Source organism: Astyanax mexicanus, chromosome 5 (genome assembly GCF_023375975.1).
Source record: "Astyanax mexicanus isolate ESR-SI-001 chromosome 5, AstMex3_surface, whole genome shotgun sequence".
NCBI lineage: Eukaryota > Metazoa > Chordata > Actinopteri > Characiformes > Acestrorhamphidae > Astyanax > Astyanax mexicanus.
This window is the reverse complement of record NC_064412.1, coordinates 39,082,013-39,105,887: the sequence shown is the minus strand read 5'-3', so window position 1 is coordinate 39,105,887 and position 23,875 is coordinate 39,082,013. Positions and strand designations below refer to the sequence as shown.

General features: G+C 36.6%; 2 protein-coding genes and 1 long non-coding RNA gene across 5 annotated transcripts in view; 2 read left to right on the top strand and 1 right to left on the bottom strand.

The window, feature by feature from the left end:
• The window catches only part of wipf1b (WAS/WASL interacting protein family, member 1b), a 29,798-nt gene extending 11,647 nt beyond the window's left edge, over positions 1–18,151 (top strand). Inside the window, exons 2-8 of the mRNA XM_007248847.4 lie at positions 1,392–1,507; positions 3,155–3,284; positions 3,894–4,064; positions 8,448–9,185; positions 10,574–10,777; positions 11,490–11,603; positions 13,772–18,151. Coding sequence (XP_007248909.3) covers positions 1,457–1,507; positions 3,155–3,284; positions 3,894–4,064; positions 8,448–9,185; positions 10,574–10,777; positions 11,490–11,603; positions 13,772–13,824 — 1,461 coding nt within the window. The 5' untranslated portion in view covers positions 1,392–1,456 and the 3' untranslated portion in view covers positions 13,825–18,151. The remainder of the gene's footprint in view (positions 1–1,391; positions 1,508–3,154; positions 3,285–3,893; positions 4,065–8,447; positions 9,186–10,573; positions 10,778–11,489; positions 11,604–13,771) is intronic.
• Positions 5,553–6,232, bottom strand: LOC125802166 (uncharacterized). Its single transcript, XR_007439125.1, has 2 exons — positions 6,015–6,232; positions 5,553–5,694 (listed from the first exon to the last, which is right to left on the bottom strand). It is a non-coding gene; the product is annotated as an uncharacterized LOC125802166 (long non-coding RNA).
• A 1,514-nt stretch (positions 18,152–19,665) lies between the features above and the next one.
• gpr155b (G protein-coupled receptor 155b) overlaps positions 19,666–23,875 on the top strand; it is a 30,587-nt gene continuing 26,377 nt past the window's right edge. For all 3 annotated transcript variants that reach the window (XM_007248845.3, XM_022664668.2, XM_049479254.1), the window contains exons 1-2: positions 19,666–19,808; positions 23,346–23,816. In XM_007248845.3, coding sequence (XP_007248907.3) covers positions 23,399–23,816 — 418 coding nt within the window. In that variant the 5' untranslated portion in view covers positions 19,666–19,808; positions 23,346–23,398. The remainder of the gene's footprint in view (positions 19,809–23,345; positions 23,817–23,875) is intronic.

Here is a 23,875-nt window from a genome sequence, read left to right as displayed (position 1 = left end):
TGAGCAGAAGTTTTGGCACACTCAGCGGATGTCCGTTAAATGCAGTAAAAACCTCCTGTCCAGAGAGAAAGAGAGAGAGAGAGAGAGCGCTAGAGGGAGAGAAGGGGGATAGACGGAGGAAGGGAATTGGAGAGAAATGGAGTGAAAGAAGTGATGTGGCTGACTGGGAGAACCTCGTGGGGACTCTGGGCTGGTGTGAATAAAAGTGTGAGGGTTTTACGGAACTCGTAAACAGCATGTGCTTCTCTGCCGGACTGATTTACTCTTACAGCTCACTCTCTGTCTGCTCCCTGCTGTGGAGTTTATTATGAAGTGAGTGTTTAACTCCGTGTGTGTGTGTGTGTGTGTCTAAGTGTAATGCAGAAAGAGAAGTGAGAGGTATATCTGTTGTAGCTCTTCCTGTTTATGGTCTACTCCGGATGTTACCAGTGAGAGGCTCTCGGAGAGAAAGCAAGAAAGAAAGACACTGAAGGAATGAGGGAGCAGTAAAATGTGTGTGTGTGTGTGTGTGTGTGTGTGTGTTTGAACATCTGTGTGCATGCTCCAGTATGTCAGGGCTAAATTATAAATTAGTTGTCCAATATTGGTAACGTGTAATTCTATATGTCTACATATATGTGAATTTGTACCCACATGGGTGAATTTAAAAACATGGTTGAGCCTAGAGGTACTTTAACTATTACAATCTCTTTTTAAAAAGATACAAAAAAATACAAACATATTTTTTTTAACTTCCCCTAATACAAAAGAAAGTTCATAATATTTAATTTTTTTCACAATGCATCAGTCAGACCAGTCTTCAATACACAGAAGGCATTATTGATATCATAATTTGTTACATTACTCTCGAAATCTATTATGAATTTGTCTTCTCGTTCTTTAGTTTTGCTAAAAATTGTATACACTATATTATTATGGTTTAATGTTTAATTATATTGTGCACTGTGTAGGGAAAATGTGCAAATACCTTCCAAACTGGAACATATACTTTTTTCTCATTACTAACTCTAAATTGATTAAACAAGACATCTTGGAAAGTTTCTTGGAGTAATATCTGTATGCATTTAAATAAAAGTTAATTAAAATGTATTAAACACTGTGAAGGTTTTGCATGTTCCATACTATCTCTGGGGTTGTACAAAGTAACTGTCTTTGTGTATTCTCTAACTTCTTAACAGTCTGTTTGTAAACAGATTGTTTACAAAATTGTGTAGAAAAATAGAATCCCTCCATTAATTCTGAGACTGAGTAAATAAACCCAGTGCAGACTGAATCCAGATGCAGCCAGCAGCGCACAAAGAGTCTGGGTCAGTTGTTATGGGAGATGTTTGGTTTGTATTATTCTGATTTAGGTGGGCTGATCTCTGTTTCTTTATCTCTCTGCTGGACAGGTTGCTGATGTGTGATTTTCCTTCTCTCTGCTTGCTGTGAAAGAAGGAGATACCAAGGAGAGAAGATGCCCGTCCCGCCGCCACCACCTCCACCCCCACCCCCTACATTTTCTCAGGTACCATAAGAGTCTGCGATAAGCAAATACAATAAATGTGATACAGTCACACTATTGTTCTATTTAAATTGTATTCTTCTTGTTATCTTTATTCCATTTATACTATATTTTAAATTGTAATATATCTAAGAGTCTAGTCATTCTGTCAGTCAGGGGGTGGGTTGTCCTTATTAGTCATAGAAATTTGACAGATTAGGAAATCTGTAGCTATAGATAGATAGATAGATAGATAGATAGATAGATAGATAGATAGATAGATAGATAGATAGATAGATAGATAGATAGATAGATAGATAGATAGATAGATAGATAGATAGATAGATAGATAGATAGATAGATAGATAGATAGATAGATAGATAGATAGATAGATAGATAGATAGATAGATAGATAGATAGATAGATAGATAGATAGATAGATAGATAGATAGATAGATAGATAGATAGATTAATAAAGTGATCGATCGATCGATCACTTTATTAATCCCAGAGGGAAAATCATACATTGCAGCAACCTAATCACATAGAAACAATAAATTTAAAATTATGAATAAAATACAGTAATACTATATTCATATTGCATTAAATTATTAATTAAATTATTATAGATAAATAAATAAATAGATAACCAATCCTATCCTGCTGGGGAAAATACAGTGTAAAGCCGTCTGGTGCACAGTCTGTTAGTACTAAAGTGTTCATGCTTAAATGTCTATTGCTGCTGCCCGACAGGGTGAAAATGTGCTAATGACATTGAATTCTTCACTAACAAATATTTTTTAAAAGTAGTGTGCAAAGTGTGGGGTTTTCCTTTAGCAATCAGTCCGGCTCCCCTGACACTGGACTGTCTGTAATGTGGCCCATTACATGAAATGAGTTTGACACTAGGGTTGAACAAAATCTAAATTAAACTGAGAATGACCGCTAAATTCCAATTTAATTCTTGAACTGTGCCTGTGGTCTTCCATTTCCTCACTATGTTCCTCACAAAGAAAGGAGGAAAAACTTGCAATTGGCCACCTTAACCCTCTCTCATAATTGGATCTCTCGCTATCTTCAAGAAACTCCTGAAGACAGAGCTCTTAAAAGAGCACTTACTCTCTTAACACCTCTAACACACTAACTACTTCTAACCTCCTTTCCTTCTTCCCCTCCTTCACTCCTCTATCCCCTTATTTCCCTTTGACCTCCTTTATGCCCTATCTTAGATGTTTTTACCTTTAACTTCTATTACTTTTGTAATTCACTATTGTAAGTCGCTTTGGACAAAAGTGTCTGCCAAATGTAATGTAATGTAATGTAATGTAATGTGATTTAATGGATTCACCTTTGTTTGTTGGTCAAGGGTCAATGAGCTTACCAAACTGATTTTTGTGGTCCAGTATTTAGTGCTAAAGGTATCCAAATCAATAAAATAACAAAGATACACAAATTTATGCACTTCTCACTTTTTTCACCTGCAATATGATATAATACAACTGAAACTGCTGATCCGAACAAACATGATTTATAAGGAAAATTGAAAACGACCAAGGGTGCCCCAACTTTTTCATACCACTGTATGTGTTCCCAATAAATTGGTTATTGAGTGCATTTCATTTCATTTTCTTATTGTGTGTGCACATGTGTGTGTGTTTGTGTGTAAACAGGCAAACACAGAAAAGCCAGTCTTGAACAAGAATGAACAGCAGGGCAGGAATGCGTTACTGTCGGACATCAACAAAGGAGCACGACTCAAGAAGACTGTAACCAATGACCGCAGTGCACCTGTACTCGACAGTAAGAGGACACACACACTCACACTCACACACACACACGCTCTCACTCTCACACACACTCACACACTCCTACACACACACCACACACACACACACACACACACACACACATTCTTGGCTTTGGGTGTCACTCCAGGGGGCCAAGTATTTCACAAAGCACGAGTTCTCTGCCAAATAAACCCAAAGTTGACGATTGTCCGACAAACCTCTTAGACAGTGTAGTGTGACATGTATCCTCTTTCCAAACAACGCACCCTTTTCATTAATTTCCATCAGTTTTGTCAGAGAAAGTTATAAAATACACTGAAATAACATAAAAAAAATTAAAAGCACTTTTATACAAAACTGATAAAAATAAGATGTCTTGGTGCAGTTTACTGGTCTAGCTGGAATTAAGTGGACATACGGCACTCCTCTCTTATTGCACAAGCTTGACTTTATCAAGTCAGGAATCCCAAAAGTATGAAGTGTAAAAATGTATTATTAAATTAATATCATATAATAATATACCTTGTTGCCAGTGTGTAGTACAAATTTAATTCACATTAACGTGTTTAGAAAATGTATGTTGTTTTATTTGAGTACCGAACACTTGTGCTTCTTTTGTTAGAGCCCAAAGGTGGTGGAGGAGGCGGAGGAGGAACAGGAGGAGGAGGAGGTGGTGGAGGAGGAGGAGGAGGAGGAGGAGGAGGAGGAGGAGGAGGGTTTGGAGGCGGCGCTCCTGGAGGACTTGGAGGGCTGTTCCAGGATGGGATGCCAAAGCTGCGCTCCACCAGAGATGGTAAGAATTACACACACACATACACACACACACACACACACACACACACACACATCAACATGTACACGCTGATTAGGTCAAACATTATGACAACCTTCTTGTTTCTAATTATAGAACTACAAGGTGCTCCTACATGCTTAGTGGAGCTAAAAAAAAGGATAATGTGTGTAAAAAACAAGGAGGAGGCCACACTGTTATTCAATACTTTTTCTAATCTAATTAAAAAAAATAGTTTTTGCACAAAAAAATAAAAAAATCACAAACTGCAAATTGCATAAAACGCAGTGCAGGTAGAGGCGAAAACCTAACATGGGCTTACATAAAGCCTCTACCTTAATAATATAAAAAAATATATATTACAACAAAGGTAACTTCAACAAAAAATACCAAATTCCAGCTGTATAACACAAAAAACAGTGAATTTGTATAAATAAAAAAAATTACAATACATTTATCAAATGATCTTTAAACATCTTTAATAATGTTTTATAGATTAATCTTTTTTTTGCCAAATGGTTAAAATCATTCCACAGTTTTGTCCCCCTATATGTTACTGAAAATTGATCTCTACAAGAGAGAAATTTAGGAAGATAAAGATCTAAAAACGATCTAATTTTTTTTTTAATTTTTTAATAAATATACATATTTGAAATATATAATAATATTATAAACCGAGAGAATCTGAAGTTTCTGAGGAGATAGAGAAGCAAATGGTGTGTTTAAATTTGATCATGTTGCAATATAAACAAATCTTTTCTGAAGAACCAAAATTTTAGTAAGACTAGTAGAAAATGTACTCCCCCAAATTATATTACAGTATGAACAATATGAAAAAATAAGGCTATAATATAGAGTAAGAAGGCATTTTTTGTTAACCAGATAACCAAGCCTCCTTATTATACCAAAATATTTATTTGTATTTCTACTAACCAGTCTATTCACTTTTTCCAACTTAACTTTTCATCAATAATCATTTCCAAAATCTTTGAATTTCGCACTTGAGGCAACAACCTCAGTGAAGCTGGCCCCTCATATTATTAGAAATGAAATAAAAATATGTCCATTGGTTAGTGCTGCGTTTGTGCTGGTTTGTGCAGCAAAAATTAACGTTTGTGCTGTTATCGTTTTTGAGATATTAAACATTTAATTTTCTGACCTGTTATGTAACCCAGCCCCTCATTTGTGGCCAAATCGCACGAAAGTGGTCTCATTGGTTAGTGCTACGTTTGTGCTGGTTTGTGCAGCAAAAATTAACGTTTGTGCTGTTATCATTATTAAAATATAAAAAATTATATTTATTACCTGTTATGTAACCCAGCCCCTCATTTGTGGGCAAATCGCACCAAAGTGGTCTCATTGGTTAGTGCTACGTTTGTGCTGGTTTGTGCAGCAAAAATTAACATGTGTGCTGTTATCGTTGTTGAGATATTAAAAATTATATTTATTACCTGTTATGTAACCCAGCCCCTCATTTGTGGCCAAATCGCACCAAAGTGGTCTCATTGGTTAGTGCTGTGTTTGTGCTGGTTTGTGCAGCAAAAATTAACGTTTGTGCTGTTATCGTCATTGAAATATTAAACATTATATTTACTGTTAACCTTATTGAGATATTAAACATTTAATTTCTGACCTGCTATGTAACCCAGCCCCTCATCTGTGGCCAAATCGCACCAAAGTGGTCTCATTGGTTAGTGCTACGTTTGTGCTGGTTTGTGCAGCAAAAATTAACGTTTGTGCTGTTATTGTTATTGATTTATTAGGAAAAAAATATTGAATAGGTGTGAAGCTGGCCCCTCATATAATCAGAAATGAAATAAAAATATTTCCATTGGTTAGTGCTACGTTTGTGCTGGTTTGTGCAGCAAAAATTAGTGTTTGTGCTGGTATCATTATTGAGATATTAAACATTATATTTACTGTTATTGACATATTAAGCATTTAATTTCTGACCTGTTATGTAACACAGCCCCTTATTTGTGGCTAAATTGCACCAAAGTGTTCTCATTGGTTAGTGCTACGTTTGTGCAGGTTTGTGCAGCAAAATTTAGTGTTTGTGCTGTTTTCGTTTTTAATTTATTAGGAAAAAAATATTGAATAGGTGTGAAGCTGGCCCCTCATATAACCAGAAATGAAATAAAAATATTTCCATTGGTTAGTGCTACGTTTGTGCTGGTATCATTATTGAGATATTAAACATTATATTTACTGTTATCATTACTGAGATATTAAACTATTTAATTTATTACCTTTTATGGTAAGGCCAGATTTCATCAAAGTGGTGTTGTTTTTCTAGTGCTGTGTTTGTACTGGTTTGTGCTATTAGAATAAATATTTAATGGGTGGCATTATCCAGCCCCCCAATACAGCCCAAATCACAGTGGTCTCATTCAGCAGTGCTGTAAAAATAAATGTTTCAGGTATTTTGATTATTCAGCTACAGGAAAAACAATATTTATTTACACATCTAATAAAGCACAGATGCATGTCTTCAGGTGACATGACTGTTCATGGTAAAAACTTATTTACCATGGTAAAAATTGCTCCTGCACTTATGAAAGCATATATTTAACAGACTGCCATGTTAATGCCTTTTAACCGGGCTGAGTGCCTTTTTGTGAGCACTAACCACACTGATAAATGAGGGGGGCTGGGTGATGTGTGTAAATAAATATTGGGTAATGCCACCAATTAAATATTTTTTTATCTAATAACTCTCATAACTAAACTTGCACAAACATTTATTCTAATAGCACAAACCAGCACAAACACAGCACTAGAAAAACAACACCACTTTGATGAAATCTGGCTTTAGATGAGGGGCTGTGTTACATAAAAGGTAATAAATTAAATAGTTTAATATCTCAGTAATGATAACAGTAAATATAATGTTTAATATCTCAATAACAATAACAGCACAAACCAGCACAAACGTAGCACTAACCAATGAGACCACTTTGGTGCAATTTAGCCACAAATAAGGGGCTGTGTTACATAACAGGTAATACATTTAACGTTTAATATCTCAATAACAGTAAATATAATGTTTAATATCTCAATAACTATAACAGCACAAATGCTATTTTTTGCTGCAAAAACCTGCACAAACGTAGCACTAACCAATGAGACCACTTTGGTGGAATTTGGCCACAGATGAGGGGCTGTGTTACATAAAAGGTAATAAATTAAATAGTTTAATATCTCAGTAATGATAACAGTAAATATAATGTTTAATATCTCAATAATGATACCAGCACAAACGTTAATTTTTGCTGCACAAACCAGCACAAACGTAGCACTAACCAATGGAAATATTTTTATTTCATTTCTGATTATATGAGGGGCCAGCTTCACACCTATTCAATATTTTTTTCCTAATAAATCAATAACAATAACAGCACAAACGTTAATTTTTGCTGCACAAACCAGCACAAACGTAGCACTAACCAATGAGACCACTTTGGTGCGATTTGGCCACAGATGAGGGGCTGGGTTACATAGCAGGTCAGAAATTAAATGTTTAATATCTCAATGAGGTTAACAGTAAATATAATGTTTAATATTTCAATGACGATAACAGCACAAACGTTAATTTTTGCTGCACAAACCAGCACAAACGCAGCACTAACCAATGAGACCACTTTGGTGCGATTTGGCCACAAATGAGGGGCTGGGTTACATAACAGGTAATAAATATAATGTTTAATATTTCAATAACGATAACAGCACAAACGTTAATTTTTGCTGCACAAACCAGCACAAACGTAGCACTAACCAATGAGACCACTTTGGTGCGATTTGGCCACAAATGAGGGGCTGGGTTACATAACAGGTAATAAATATAATTTTTTATATTTTAATAATGATAACAGCACAAACGTTAATTTTTGCTGCACAAACCAGCACAAACGTAGCACTAACCAATGAGACCACTTTCGTGCGATTTGGCCACAAATGAGGGGCTGGGTTACATAACAGGTCAGAAAATTAAATGTTTAATATCTCAAAAACGATAACAGCACAAACGTTAATTTTTGCTGCACAAACCAGCACAAACGCAGCACTAACCAATGGACATATTTTTATTTCATTTCTAATAATATGAGGGGCCAGCTTCACTGAGGTGAGGCAACACCATGGATTCATATTTCTGAGATGCTTTTAGCATTAACACATGTGCCAATAAAACACATTTTGTAGCCGAGTTGTTTGGAAGAACACCATGCCCTAGATGCCAGGTGAGCTACTGGGATAATATTAATATATTAGTCAGCAGTCAGCAATATTGTACTGTAAAATGGGTTAATTATTGCACAGTACAGTTTAGATTGCAGTTTGATTAAATTTGCTAAATGAGATTTAATTTACTTATTTACCTTCTCTTAGACTCTGGTGGTGCTAGACCCCCCTGCCTTCCTCCTGGTGCCCGTAGTTCCGGTCCACGGCCATTTACAGGAGGTGCTGGCTCCGCCCCTCGTTTGCCTGGGCCCCGTAACGGTTCATCTGACCCTCCGCGGCCTCGAATGACTCCTCCCCGTCCTGAAACACATGGAGGTCCGCCCCCACCTGTTCCCAACACTCCACGCCCCAACCAGGGTGGCTTTCAAAGTAGAGGACCACCCCCACTGCCTGGTGGACCCCGCCCCTCAAGCTCTTCACCTGCTCCTCCTCCTCCAAACCCCCCTGGAAGACAGCCCGCACCCCCGCCCGTGCCGGGTGGTTTTGGACGTTCGTCTTCAAGTCCTGCAGCCCCTCCTCCTGTTCCGCATTCTGGGCGGCCTCCTCTTCCTCCAGCCCCTGCCCGAGATGACCGCCCGCCGCCCATCCCCCCTGGTAACCGCCCAGCTTTACCCCTCCCACGAGATGGTCCACCCCCTCCACCTTCTGCCAACAGCAAGCCGACACCTCCTCCATCTTCCTCTCGCACACCTGTAAACTCCGCCCCTCCACTGCCACCAGGAAGACCGGGACGGCCCAGTGAGGAACACACCCCTCGTCTTCCTCAGAGACACCTCTCTCTCACCTCACATGCCCCCTCCCCTCCTCCTGGGAGGGCGGGACATCTTCCTCCACCACCAAGTGAGAGACCGCCACCTCTGGGTCGAAATGCACCTGGAAGATCAGGTAAGGACTGTGTGAGGTCATTTCAGCTGAGCACATTAGGCTTTATGTCAATTACTGTACAATCGTGAGAGTTTAAACTCAAGTCTGCAGTTCTTACTGTATTTCTCTGTTATTCTGATTATTAAGTTAGTATGCATATTAATTACTATGCAACCTTTGGTTGGTTCTCTTACCAAGGCACCTAAAAGTCTGAGAGAAAATGTTCGCTGTTGGAAAGCACAGATGACTGACGAACACAACTTATATTCATTTCTAAAATACAATCAGAAAATAAATGTAACTATTCTAGGGAAATCAGTAAACGATAGTCCAGAAAGTTTTGGGAGTTTTATGGCTAGCAAATGCGACTAGATCTTGCACTGGTTTTAGATTTATGCAGCTTATTGAAAAATGTGCTTCAAACCAAATCAGCACCAAATAATGGGCTACTTAGTAAAAAAAATACAAATACCTGGACTGAACTGCACTTATAAAGCAAAATAGCCAAATAGCAAGCGATGGAAAGGGAAAGCGTTATCTTGCTGTTATCTTGCTGTTATCTTGCTGATTCACATCTAAGAACCAAACCAAATCTCAAGGCTCTGAGAGTAAATAAACCCTTATTGTTATTGTAATATCCCTACATTAAATGGGATCATGTGAATCAGAATTTAAATGTCTTTGGAAATATTTGATGATTCGCAGTTTTCCTTAGTTGAAATCCAGTCCAAGTTTCTCCTTTTCAACTTCTTTGCCTCAGCAAGGTTCACACTTTGCAAGTTATAAAAAGATTGTGAGGTGCATTGGCTACTCAACAATGCTGCATCAGCAGCAGCTCAAAAAGAAGTGGTGGCTGACTTCACATGTATCGGAGGAGGCATGTGCTAGTCTTCACCCTCCTGGTGTGTTGGGGCATCACTAGTGATAATGAGTCCTAAAAAGTGGGTTGGGTAATTGGCTGAGCACAATTGGGGAAAATAGGGGAAAAATTAGAGATAAAATTATATATAAATGTCACAGTGACGGAAAGGAACAGAATGGCGTGTTTGATTGCCTGCTTAAAAATATTTATTTGATTTTTTTTTTTTTGTCCAATTCTTACATGTAGACCCAGAGAACTATATATGTGGCCTTGCTGTCTCTGGGTGCCCATTAATTGTGTGGTGCTAGTCAGTGTGGATGTCTGTTAGCTGATGCAACATCTGGCGGTTAGTGTTCTCCTTCAAGCATGTTTAGCTGTTGTGTTAGCAGCAGCCTGTTTCTATATGTAAAAGTAAATTAAAATTAATTATAATTATAAAAGGGTTTCTGTGTGTCTGGCTGTTTATATCAAGTACTCTTGTTTTCATATGTGTTTCACGGTATGTTTGATGCCTTTGTGTGACTCCTCTTCTTGTGTTTGTGTTCAGGTCCTCTTCCACCTCCACCACCTTCTGGACGACCAGGCAGTGTGAGGTCACCAGCAGCTCCAACTCCACCAAACAGGCTCGGGTCTGAACCTCCTCGAGGTGGCAACAGACCACCCCTCCCACCAGACAGACCAGCCATTGGGGGACCACCCCCTCCACCTCCACCCATGGGCAATGGTTACCACAGTCAGGGACAGTTTGCAGGTGATCCTGTGTGCATGTTTAAATGTATTATTTAAATGTATCATAATGTTTTGACTGATATATTTTCCCTAAAACTATTATAGCATTGTCAAATTTAAAACCATTATGAAGATAAAATTATGCCCTAATATTGCATTTAAGAGCAACAAACTTTTATTTATTGATAGTTTATTAATAGAGATTGTTTTTTGTTGCAGTTTGTACTGTCTGTAAGAATTTGCAGTGCAGTTTTAAATGCTGTTTGTTTTGATTTTGTTAAACACAATGTGGAAAATTGATCATATTAAGGCTAGCAAAAAAAAAATGTGATCAAGAATTTTTATTTTTCACACAAAATTTAAACAACAAGGGGATTGGGAGCAACAGACAGGTAGAAAGAGTGAATACAAAAGACAAAAGGAGCATGAATGACACATTTCTATGGGTACAATCATCTTCACAGATAAAGATAAATAGGAGGAAGTGTCCGCATTGAATGCTTTGCAGAAAATCCAAAATATTCAGCACAAAAGTCAACATGCCATGTTTCAACAGTTATGGGCTTAGCATGGTGAAGACGAGCAGCAGTACATACAAGTTTTGCTAAATTAAAAAAATTATTCCATGTGAAATTGTATAATAAGTTGTTAATGCAATTATTGTGATTGGTATGTTTTTTTTATTTTTTGTTTGTTTGTTTTTAATGTTTTTTTTATTATTATTATTTATTTAGATGAATGGGAAATGCGCTTCAGTTTCCGGCCAGTATCTGATTTTCCTCCCCCGGAGCCCTACATCCCCTTTCAGAAGACTTATCCCAGTAAATTGGCCAGGACAGATGGCAGAGGTACTCGAGCGATTATTTATATATATATATATATATAAATGTATTGGTGTGTATTTATATGTGATATATCGATATATAATTTTTTTTTGTAATCAAGTTTTTATTGAAAGTTTTGTAGACAACAGATGTAACAAACAGAGTGTAACACAAAGCTGACAATGTTTTCTTATCTCTTTTAAATCCCATCCCACTCCACCCACATCCATCCCACCCCACCCACATCTAACCCACTACATCCAGTTCACCTTACCCATTATTATAATATATCTATATTTTTATATATATTGGCTCTGGCATTTGTAAGGCTTTGAAGAACAGCTGTATTTTCTTGTTTTTTAGAATAATACGTTTTGTATATTTATGAAATGAATACAGTGCCACATACTCTTTTTCGGACATCATGCAGTTTATTTCAGGTACAAGAGAGGAAATGGTGAGTCAACTGGTCAGCATTATGGGAGTGTGATACAAGATTGCACTAAGAGGTTGTGCGTCTTTTCCTGGTTTGAAAGATAGTGATCTTGTCGACGTTTACCTTAGTGTGTTAAAATGGGTCAAGTGTGACACCATCATCTTTATTATTTAGAAAGAAAGATGTAAAAAGATAAATCTTTACAGCATCTTTACAATCTTTAAATTTTGTGAAGATGTAAATAATATCTTATTTACACACCTGTACATCTTCAAAAAGCTTAGATTAAAAAAATTCTGAATTTTTCACTTCATACAGGCATTACATTTTAATATGATGCCATGTGTATAAATGGCTGACCGTGGCCCTGTAGGTGGAAACTAACCACTGATAAAGAGGCGAGGATTGTATTTAATCAAACATGGTTTTTACATGAAAAATTTTTTTTTTTAAACTCACAACAACTTTTGTATTCACTGTTAGCCATGTCTTGGCTTAGAGTGGTCCAGCTGGCTAAGCGCTGCTATTATTATAAGGAGAACTCCGGTTCAAATCCTGTTCATGCAACTCAACATCAGCTGCCGGAATCCTGAGAGAGCCCAATTGGCCTTGCTCTCTCTGGGTGGGTAGATGATGCTCTCTCCCTACATCACTCGAAAGGGTGATGTCGATCAGCACAGGGCGTCTGTGAGCTGATTTATCGGAACCGAGTCGCTGCGCTTTTCTTGGCGCGCTGTGATGCTACTCAGCAATGCTGCAACAGCAACAGTGTGTAAAGAGGCGGCATCTGACTTCACATGTATTTGGGAGAAAATAGGATAAAAATTAAAAATAAAATTATTGGCCTCCCGGCCTGTGTAGTAAAACCACTCCAAATGATCCAGAACGCAGCAGCACGTCTGGTCTTCAACCAGCCAAAACGGGCACATGTCACCCCACTGCTCATTGAGCTCCACTGGCTACCAGTTGATGCTCGCATCAAATTCAAAGCTCTTACAATCGCCTACAAGGTGATGACAGAACAGGCTCCTTCCTACCTGCACTCGCTCCTGAAGGCTTACGCTACCTCCCACCCGCTGCGCTCCTCCAATGAACGTGGCCTTGCTTTGCCAAACATTCACACAAAGCAATCCAGACTGTTCTCATACAGAGTTCCCCAATGGTGGAACAAACTACCTTCTACTACCAGATCAGGAGAATCTCTCGCTATCTTTAAGAGACTCCTGAAGACAGAGCTCTTCAAAGAGCACTTACTCTCCTAACACCTCTAACACACTAACTACTTCTATCCTCATTTCCTTCTTCCCCTGCTTCACTTCTCTATCCCTTTATTTCCCTTCGACCTCCTTTAATCCCCATCTAAAATGGTTTATCTAAATTCCTATTATTTTTGTACTTCACTATTGTAAGTCGCTTTGGACAAAAGCGTCTGCCAAATGTAATGTAATGTAATGCTCGTTCCCGTTTATGTTTACAATTATCTCTTTTAATTATACGAGTCTTTTTCTGTATTAAAGAAACATAATTAATCAGTTTATAAATATAGAAAAGTTGGAATTATAGTGGTAATTCATAAAATATTCTGCCTATATATATATATATATATATGATCCTGATTTTATCTTTAAGATGGTGAAATGTTTTACTTTCTTGTAATTATGCAACAACTCCACCAATGTATTTTTTTATTATTATTATTATTTTAAGTAGTTTTGACTCTGTGTTTGTGTGTGGTTTTTTTTTGTGCTTGTTTCAGGTTCAGGGAAAAAGGAGAGAGGTGCGCCCCCATTGCCCCCCATTCCAAGATGAAGGAATTGGACAGGATGTTCTCAGTTATTTCATTTCTCTTTTTACCCTTCTTCCCTTCTTTCCCTTCAAAACAGTATTCTACATATGTGGCACCTGAGGGCTGTTTCTGAATATGTCCCACCGTAGAGTCACACAGTAAATTAAATCAGATGCCAGTTTCCATGATTTATACTCATGGTATATACAGTTGTAAAGCTCTGTGAAGTGCCTGACACATTCCGGTCATACTGTGCCAATATTTTTTTTATTTTTAAGTTCTTTCTTGTAATCAGCGTAAGAAGGGCAGAATAGAAACACAGTTTTAGTAATAACTAAATAACTGAAAACGTGAAATATATTGTTCAGCTCAATCCCCAATTGCTGCAGCCGTATTGTGAGGTAGTTAAAGTAGACAAACTCTCATTGTGTGCTTTTCTTTGCTGGTAAAAGAACAGAAGCCCCCCTTATTTAGTGTTACACTCAACATTCAAGCTAGTATTGTCTCTCATGACTAAAGAAACTAAAGAACGCTGCACTGCCCTGTGGGATATGTGTGTGGGGTCTCCAGCATTGAATGTGGATGTTTTGCACAGACAATACTTGTCAGACATATCCGATTCTGATCATTACCACTCACTGTGCTGTCCACTGTGGGTGGTACTGTCTTCTCTGGAATAATCCTTGATCACATGTGACACTGTGGATTGAGGAGTATCTGGACAACATCAGAAATGCAATGTCCCATTCATCACCCACTATCAGGACCCACTATAATTCTCATAGTTCACTTTGCTATTTGTGAGTTTGACCTTTAGTAAAAAGTAGTTAATGCCAGATTTACTTCTGTTTTGGCCAATTTACTGCTTCTTAACAAATTTGACAACAGTTTTCTGATATTTAGCGCCCCCTGCAGACTTATTTGTTTGTATGTACATTTTACAGTTTCGTGTTCTCAGATTGAAATGGTGAGAAAAACATATATGTTTTCAAAATATTCAGCTATATACAGATGTGAATGGGGCCATAATGTCTTTGTAAGTATTTAAAATGAATGGCTCCTCTGTTCTTTTGTAAGGAGAGCCAGATGTGACTGAAATGCATGAATTACATAAATGTCACAGAGGGAGATTTATGGAGCTTTAAAGCTAAAATAATATTTGACTGGATTTTGTATATATTGAATTAAATGTACTTGACTTTTGATCAACTTGAAATATTTAATGGCGTAATTTATAACTTTAAATTTGTCCAAGTTTTTGATTGTGAAATTGGCTGTTGAAAATAATGCATTTTGAAATGTTCAGATTTAAAGAAAAAATCAGACCCCTACATTTTTAGATCCATAAATTCAAATCCATCAGCCTGAGCTAAACTCACCTCTTGAGCTAAATTCATATTCATATTTGAAGTGAATATATGAGTTTATGAAATTTAAAATGCAAAGAAATGGTTACAATTCAAAAGTATTCATTATGCAATTCAATATTTCAGGTTCGTCAAGTTAAGTCATTTTATTCAAACATACCAAATGCAGATTTAAATACTTATGTCAGTGTTTAATTTCCATAGTGATTAGGTTATACATTATTATAATACATTTATTTAAATATCTTACTTTTAAGCCCTTAATCAAAATGTCTCTCAATTGTACATAGCTTTATAACCTTTATAACTACCGCTATATGGCATTTCTGCTTTATTCCATTCTTTTTCATTGGCCTGGCTGATATCATGGTCAGTTTAATGCCCCTCCCTCTTTGTGAGGATGGAGTTATTTTGCCTTAAAATATACTATTTTTGTGTTTGTGCAGGAGTATTACAGTGTGTATATTAGAGTGATATGAAGAGAATTCGGTGGTCTGAATGTCAGTCAGTCTGATTTCTGTGTGCACTCCTGTTAGCACACAGGTTAAAGCTCCAGATCAGTGTTTTCTGATGTGTACTTTTATTTCCTTACTCGCTTTATTGAACACTTTGGACTGTGGACTGTAAAACATGGTCCTAAAACATTTCTTCGATTATGTGTAATTGTGCGTTTTTTTACGTGAAGGATGTGCCTTACTTGCTTCTGCATGATGTGTAGATGTACAATGAGATGAAAACGATATGACCACAGAGTGCCTAAAGGTTTTATAATGTGGTTTCTTGTTTACTTTTTTGTGGACATTAGTTCAAAAGTGCAGTATTGTTTTGATTCATTGTTCATTGTGTTCATTGTGTTCATTGTGTTCATTTCACAAACTATGTGTTTAAAGATGCACTTTTTTATTAGCCTTGTATGATTTACATTACACATACCCCTACATGATAAGCAGGGCCACAGTTTAAATAAATGTATACACTAAACAAGCCTAACTTTATGAACACCTCCTAGGTTCTACACCCATTAATCAGTTTAAAAACTCCAGTAGCACTGCTGTGTCTGATCCACTCATATCAGTACAACACACACTAACTGCAGTGCTGTGAATAATGACCCACCACCTAAATGTCAGCTGCTCTGTGGTGGTCTCTCCTGTGGAGTTCTGATCATTAAAAAAAACAGGGTGAAAAAAGGATAATAAAGTATACAGAGAAACAGACACATGACTACAGTCTGTAATTATAACTTCAACTACAGAATGTCCTTTAAGATCAATGGAGCTAATAAGATGTGCTGGTCATAATGTTATGCTTGATTGGTGTATATCACGCCATTGTTGCCTTAATTGCTACTTTTCAAGTCCAAAGCAACTACAGCTCTGGAAAAAATAAGAGGCCACTTAAAAATGATGAGTTTCTATGATTTTACCAAATTGAAAACATCTGGAATATAATCAAGAGGGATGATCACAAGCCATCAAACCGAGCTGAACTGCTTGATTTTTTGCACCAGGAGTGCCATAAAGTTATCCAAAAGCAGTATGTAAGACTGGTGGAGGAGAACATGCCAAGATGCATGAAAACTGTGATTAAAAACCAGGGTTATTCCACCAAATATTGATTTCTGAAAATTTTATAAAAATATGAATTTGTTTTCTTTTGCATTATTTGAGGTTTGAAAGCTCTGCATCTTTTTTGTTATTTCCGCCATTTTTCATTTTCTGCAAATAAATGCTCTAAAATACAATATTTTTATTTAGAATTTGGGAGGAATGTTATCCGTAGTTTATAGAATAAAACAACAGTGTTCATTTTACTCAAACATATACCTATAAATAGCAAAATCAGAGGAACTGATTAAGTAATTGACGTGGTCTCTTACTTTTTTCCAGAGCTGTATATAATATGAGCTTTATTGCACAGGATTTAGTGCACTTGTTTACAGGCTGTTACGAGATTGAGGCTAGTGTGTTGTGAATTGAGAGAAGGGAAGGAACTACCCTTTGATAATATGCAAATCTGTCTGCTCATAACTGTGGCAGAAGTGTGAACTTGTGTTGTCACCACTTTATGGGGTACTGCTTTTTTCTGTATGCTTGGTACATTTAAATAACTCTGACTTTATGCAGGTTCTGTGATAAATGTAATGTAGGTGTGAAGTGTTTTAAAGAGGAATTATGCAGATATTTCAGAATTTTTACACAATTCAATTATTAAAATGCAGTTGAAGTAATTTAGAGAGTTTGGTGTGAATTAGTTAATTGTAGAGAAGATTACTGGGTCTATTATAATACTATTCCAATACTAAGGGTAGTAACCAAAGGATCTCAACAATGCAAATAGAACCATTTTATTTAATATCCAAGATTTAACTGACCAGTGCACCTACTGATCAGAGATGTTATTACAATGGCATGTTGTAATTATGTCATAATAACTCATAATGATGAGATACTTTCCTATACTTATGAAGTGTTGTACGTCATAATTACAACATACATTTTTTTTATTTTATAATTATGGCATGGACAAAATGCTGATGCAATTGTATGTAGGATTCATAATGTACGTTTTCCTACAGCATGACTTTCCACACCAAACCACTCTAAATGTCTGTGTTTACATCTGATTACTTATGCAAGAAATTTTGGAAATATTATGGACACTTTGATTAGTTTAATTGCAGTATCTTTAAATCTACACGGGTAAAATTGTGTAAAATGTACATGCTTAAGAGGAAAGTTGAAGTCTGACCAAAAACCAAAGTGTACTTCCAGTGTCAGAGTACAGTAGTATGTAAGAGTACAGTATTACAGCAGGTGAATGATAATCCTGAGGCACTTGGTACTTATTAAGAGTTGCTACAAAAATAGTTAAGTCTGGTTTTTTTTTTGTTTTTTTATTCATGTACTTTGATTAATTGCAGCATCTCTTTGTGTTTGTGTGCCAAATTATGTTACGTTTTCTAAATAAATGATAAAATTAACTTGTATTTTGTTTGTGTCTGCCTTTATACTTTTACAACTACTTGAGGCAGGTTTACAGACTAGTTAATTAAGACTAGTTAATTAATTGTTGATTTTAAAAGTTGACAGTAGTATTTGAATCTGCATTACATGTATTATATTATATTATATTCTGTTATATTATATTATATTATGTTATATTATATTATATTATATATATTTGAGATTAATTTATCTTTTAATAAACTTGAAATATTTAATTGCACAAAACCTATTTTTAACATATTTTTTTTCTGTGTTATGAATGTGAGGTGGTCAAATTTTGAAAATATGCAAAATATACAAAATAATCCTACAATTTTCAGATTAAGATTTATAAATTAAAATGTAATATATTTTAAACTCAAAAATACGTTTTTAAACCAGAGGTGAAATATGAATAGATAAAGATATAAATAGATATAGATAAAAATGTATGGGTCTAAAAATAGGGCTTAATTTTAACAAAATTATTTTGTGTATTTATGTATTATTTTAAAATGTATTGATCAACAGCAAATATTAAAATATAAAAAGTTTTTTAAAAATGTTAGAAAGTTAGAAAAGACAGATCAATTTATTTTAATCATATAAAATGGCCTTGTTTTTGCGAGTCGAGCACACATTTCTGTTTTGCTTTTCTACAGTAATTGGCTGCTGCATCCAACCAATCGGATGAGCCCTGATAATGCGCGTACTGAAAACTACGACCAATCACTGCAACTAGTGGGCGGGCTTAAACACTAGGAACTTAACTTATAGGTCCTATGGCGTGTCAATCAGTCCAGCGCTCTGCGTTGAAAAATAACGGGACTGACAGTAGTGATAGAGTTGATTCAATTCACCGAATCGGTTCTTTAAAAGAATCAAATTTTAAAATGGATTCATTAGATACAGAAGCCAACTTTATTTTAATTTACGTGTTGGTGTTTTAGGCAGGCTCCCCATCCCTTCTTTAATATGTACATTTCATAGGACTGCTAATAATAATATTTTAAAGGAGTCCGCATAAAATGTCATTAAATTTGAAAAGAGGGATATTGTATTAAAAACATGGGAAATCAGCCTGATTTTTTTCTTTATATATTAATTAACTTGAAAGATTATTATTCAATTATTCATTAATATTTAATAATTAATTCAATGAACTATTAGTTAATTAATTACATAGATGGGACAATCATGAGTTCTTTAGGATTCATAATGAACATGCTTCTTGGCATAAGTATGATTAAAAGTATTAAAAACTATAAAAATTTATACAAATAGTTGAAATATTATGTAAATACAGTAAAGTAAAGGCAGTAAAGTACAGCAGACAATTCAGCAAATAAATGTTGACCCAATGATCCCCTGACGAAACAGGTAATCCCACAATACAGCTATTTTAGTGTGGTTTATGAGGGGAATTTCTAAAAAAAAATTGCATGAACATGTTGTAGCTGAACACTACAAAAACAGGATCAGTTGAACTGATTCGGTGGTGTGAAGTGAATCGGTTCCTCGGACGGTGGGTGACAGTGAGGGCGGAGCGGTGATTCAGACCGTGCTGATATTCGGGGAGAGAAACATGACGGTGACGGACATGGAGGCTGAATTCACGCTGAGATGAGCGCGTGTTCCCGCCGCGTCCTGACGGTACGGTACCCGGTGTGCGCGAGCCGTTAGCATGGCGGTTAGCGCGGGTTGAGGAGGGGCTGTGAGAAGGGGCGGTGAGGAGGGGCGGGGGGACCGGTCCGGGTTTGGCGGGTTTACAAAACTGAGCGCTCCTGGCTTGAATTGGGGAGAAATGGTGAGATTGTGTGTGCGTGTGTGTTTGTGTGAGAGAGTGTTTGTAGAAGTATTGGTGTGAGGTGGTTTATGTAGCACATAATAATAGTGTGGCCGGGTAATAGCTTGCACATTAACATAAGTGTATGGGCCTATATATTTAATAGATGTTTTATATTATATCTATTGATGTCTATTGTATGTTATTTCATTAGTGAACACTATCTATCTATCTATCTATCTATTTTAAAACTGTTTAGAATTTTATTGCATTTTCTCCCCAATATGGAGATTCATATATAAACTCCCCTTATCACTAGTAATCCCCCTCAACACTAGGTGGGTAAAGACCAGATCATCCTTTCTCCAATACATGTAAAATTAAACTCTCTTTTCAAATTTTTACCAATGTAGCATCACTGGGCAGCCAGCGCATTGAGAAGAAAGTGCTGGATCCCCAGCTATGATACATCGGCTGACAGACGCCTGTGCTTACCATCATCGCACTAGGAGTGATGGTCCAGAACGCAGTAACGTGCCTGGTCTTTAAACAATCAATACTGCTCATTGAGCTCCACTGTCTACTGGTTGCTTCTCGTATTAAATTCAAAGCTCTTACGATTGCCTACAAGGTGATGACAGAACAGCTCCCTCCTACCTGCACTCGCTCCCAAAAGCTTATGACTGATATATCCTACCTAGTGCCCTATTGATGGAACAAGTTACCTACCACTACCAGATCAGGAGCGACCCTCTCTACATTCAGGAACCTCCTAAAGACAGACCTCTTCAAATAGCACTTACTCTATACCTGTCAGGTTTTGGACCTAAAAGTAAGGAAATTTTTCCGCTGCCCGCTTCAAGCCATCCCACCAGCCCAACTGAGATTCAGTATCCCTTACATTTTAAAACAGGTTTACAACAAATCTAAAATAACCACCTATGAACCACTTAAAAACTACAATTAGATTATCAAAATATGATAGGTATATAGGTTGACACTCTTACATATGTAATTCTTATAATACAGCCTAAATAAAACCCTTTTCTAGATATTTACATAGATTTTTGGCAGGAATGCACTTTATATGATATATATATATATTTTTATTTAATGGATTTAAAATTGAACAAAGGGTGCACAAATTTTGCAAAATTACTGTTGGTGACCTAAAAATAGTATCATGAGCTTTTACAAAAAGGACATGGACAGGATATATTCCATAAGTAAATATTAGTCCTAAGGGGCCTACACAATTAATAATCTTTCATTAATACTTCTTTCTTTTAATTTCAGCCCTCTCCACATTTTCTCTTTCTCCAGCTTAACCATCTCTTCTACCCCTTCTAAATAAAAAATTACACCACAATACTTGAGATTTGAACAAATTCTAACAAACCCTAAAACTAGCCCTGAACTATTATAAATTAATTTCGCAACATTTACAACACATATATAAAAATTAACTGGCGTTATTTTGCAACATTCTTTCTCTTTATACTTTTCTCAAATTTCCTTAAACATTGTCACACTATTGACTAAGTTGCTGTATAATTGCTCAAAACATACAATTACAGTTTTACAAAAAAAAAATTGCATTTGCCTGGAATCCCTCAATTTACTCAGGACGTGAGGTCTTACTGTGATTTTGCTGTGAACTTCAAATGAACAGAAGTCACGATAGATCAGTGTTTCTCAACCCTGTTCCGTAAGATCAGTGTTTCTCAACCCTGGATATTGCATATTCTACTGCATATACCCACTGTTCTGCATATTCTAGAGCTTTCTCTGGTTAAAGGCACTTCATAAAGTAAGTGGTGGTATGATGTGTCTAATACACTGCTGATATACATAATGACTGATTTATGCTCCATAGGGGGCTAAGAGATTTTAACAGGTAAACTCAGTAAAGGATTGTTTATTAGCTGATCAGTTGGATATGCTGCAAAACACAATTTTATGGTAGAGACCAGGGTTAAGAAACTGCTTTGAACTACAAACATAAAGTACTGTAAGGTTACTAAATTCTGGCTATCCAAAACATCTTCTAGATAACTAGTTAGCTAAATTAATTTTGTTTCATTATATCTTACAGTAGGCCTGCAATCCTAAATTAATAAACACAGTTTGAAAATGAAATAGTTATTGGCTGATCAGGCACATCAGGGCAGGCTGAACATTACATATATATATATATATATATATATATATATATATATATATATATATATATATATATATATATTTGTCAAACCTTGACCATCTATTTAGCTAATTGCAGAGTTAAGCTAACTTTCCCCACACTGACCCTCGTCTGCACTCTGCAAACCAGCAAGCTGATTGGCTATTTCTCTTGAAAGGCAGGACTTTCTTCTTGAACCGGCACCACGATTGGTTAAGAGACAGACAGCGGTAATAATAAAGTTTTTTAAAATTGTAATATTATACTGGAAATTTACAGGTAAATACTAATACGGGAGGACGCCGGGAAAGGGGAGTTAAATTTGGTAGTTTCCCGGGCCAAAAACGGGAGACTTGACAGGTATGACTTACTCTCCTAACACCCCTAACATACTAACTACTTCTAACCCCTGCTCCCCCTCCTCCTTTCTGCCTACTTGTCCCTCTGTCCCAATATTACCCTTCTGGCCTCTGTCAGGCCCTTCTAAATGTTGAACTTTTGTAAGTCACTTTGGATAAAAACGTCTTCTAAATTTAATGTAATGTAATTTGTTGTGAGAGCATTACCAATTGTACTCTCTCGGACTCTGGCTGATGATGGCTGAAAGCATAATCCAGGATTTTGACCTAGTGATCCTTAGATCATCACAGCGTTTTTGTTGCCTTGTCTCATATATAGATTTCTTCTCAACATATGTCATAAATATACATTATAGCCAATTTTGTGCTTGACTTGCTGAGTAAATACATTTTGTCTGACTTCACTTCAGTATTATCCATTAGGTTTTTCCTAGCAAGAAGAGAACCTATTAAAATTAAGAAGCCAGCATGTCCACATATTTTAAAACAGTTTTTTAATGTTTAATTCATGTAAGACACTTACATTTGTTATATGCCAAATTGAATATCAGAGTATTAATAATTAAATATTTAGTACTCTTTAAAGGGTCCACTTGCGATTATAATGCTGTTATATTATAATTATATCATTGGCATATAATGGTCTTACAATGCCTAGTGTTATTTATTGCAAAAAAAATCTAGGACAGTATTGTGCAACCAAAAATAGCTATTGTTTCAGGCCTATATCCATGTATTTTATGATTAATTGTAATAATAATATAACAATAATGTAATTATCGAGACAAGCCCAATGTTAATGAATAATATAACTTTAATTAATGAATACATTTTTCCGTCTTTCTTCTCTTTTTTCTCTGCAGATTTCTCCTCTTCACTGTTTGAGAAATCCTCCGTCCATCTTTCTGATGCCATCATGGAGGGTCATTATGTCGCCATCCACGGCCTTAACATTACCCACAATCCTCAGTCTCCTCCGGCCATGTCGATTGGCCGGCTGTTCCCGGCGCTGCTGGAGTGTTTTGGGATCATGCTGTGCGGGTACGTGGCGGGCTGCACTGGCGTGGTGGGCGCCGGGCAGGTGAAGGGTCTGGGCAGTTTCGTGTCCTGCTTCGCTCTTCCTGCCCTGCTGTTTAAAAACATGGTGCAGCTGCAGTTTGAGGACGTCGTGTGGTCCTTCCTGTGGAGTGTGTTGATAGCGAAGGTGTGTGTGTTCGTGCTGGTGTGTGTTCTCACGCTGCTGGTGGCTGATCCGGAGAGCCGCTACAGTAAAGCCGGGCTGTTCTCCATCTTCACCACCCAGAGTAACGACTTCGCCCTGGGATATCCCATAGGTGAGTGTAGCACACACACACACACACACACACACACACACAAGAGCTGAGCAATGTAT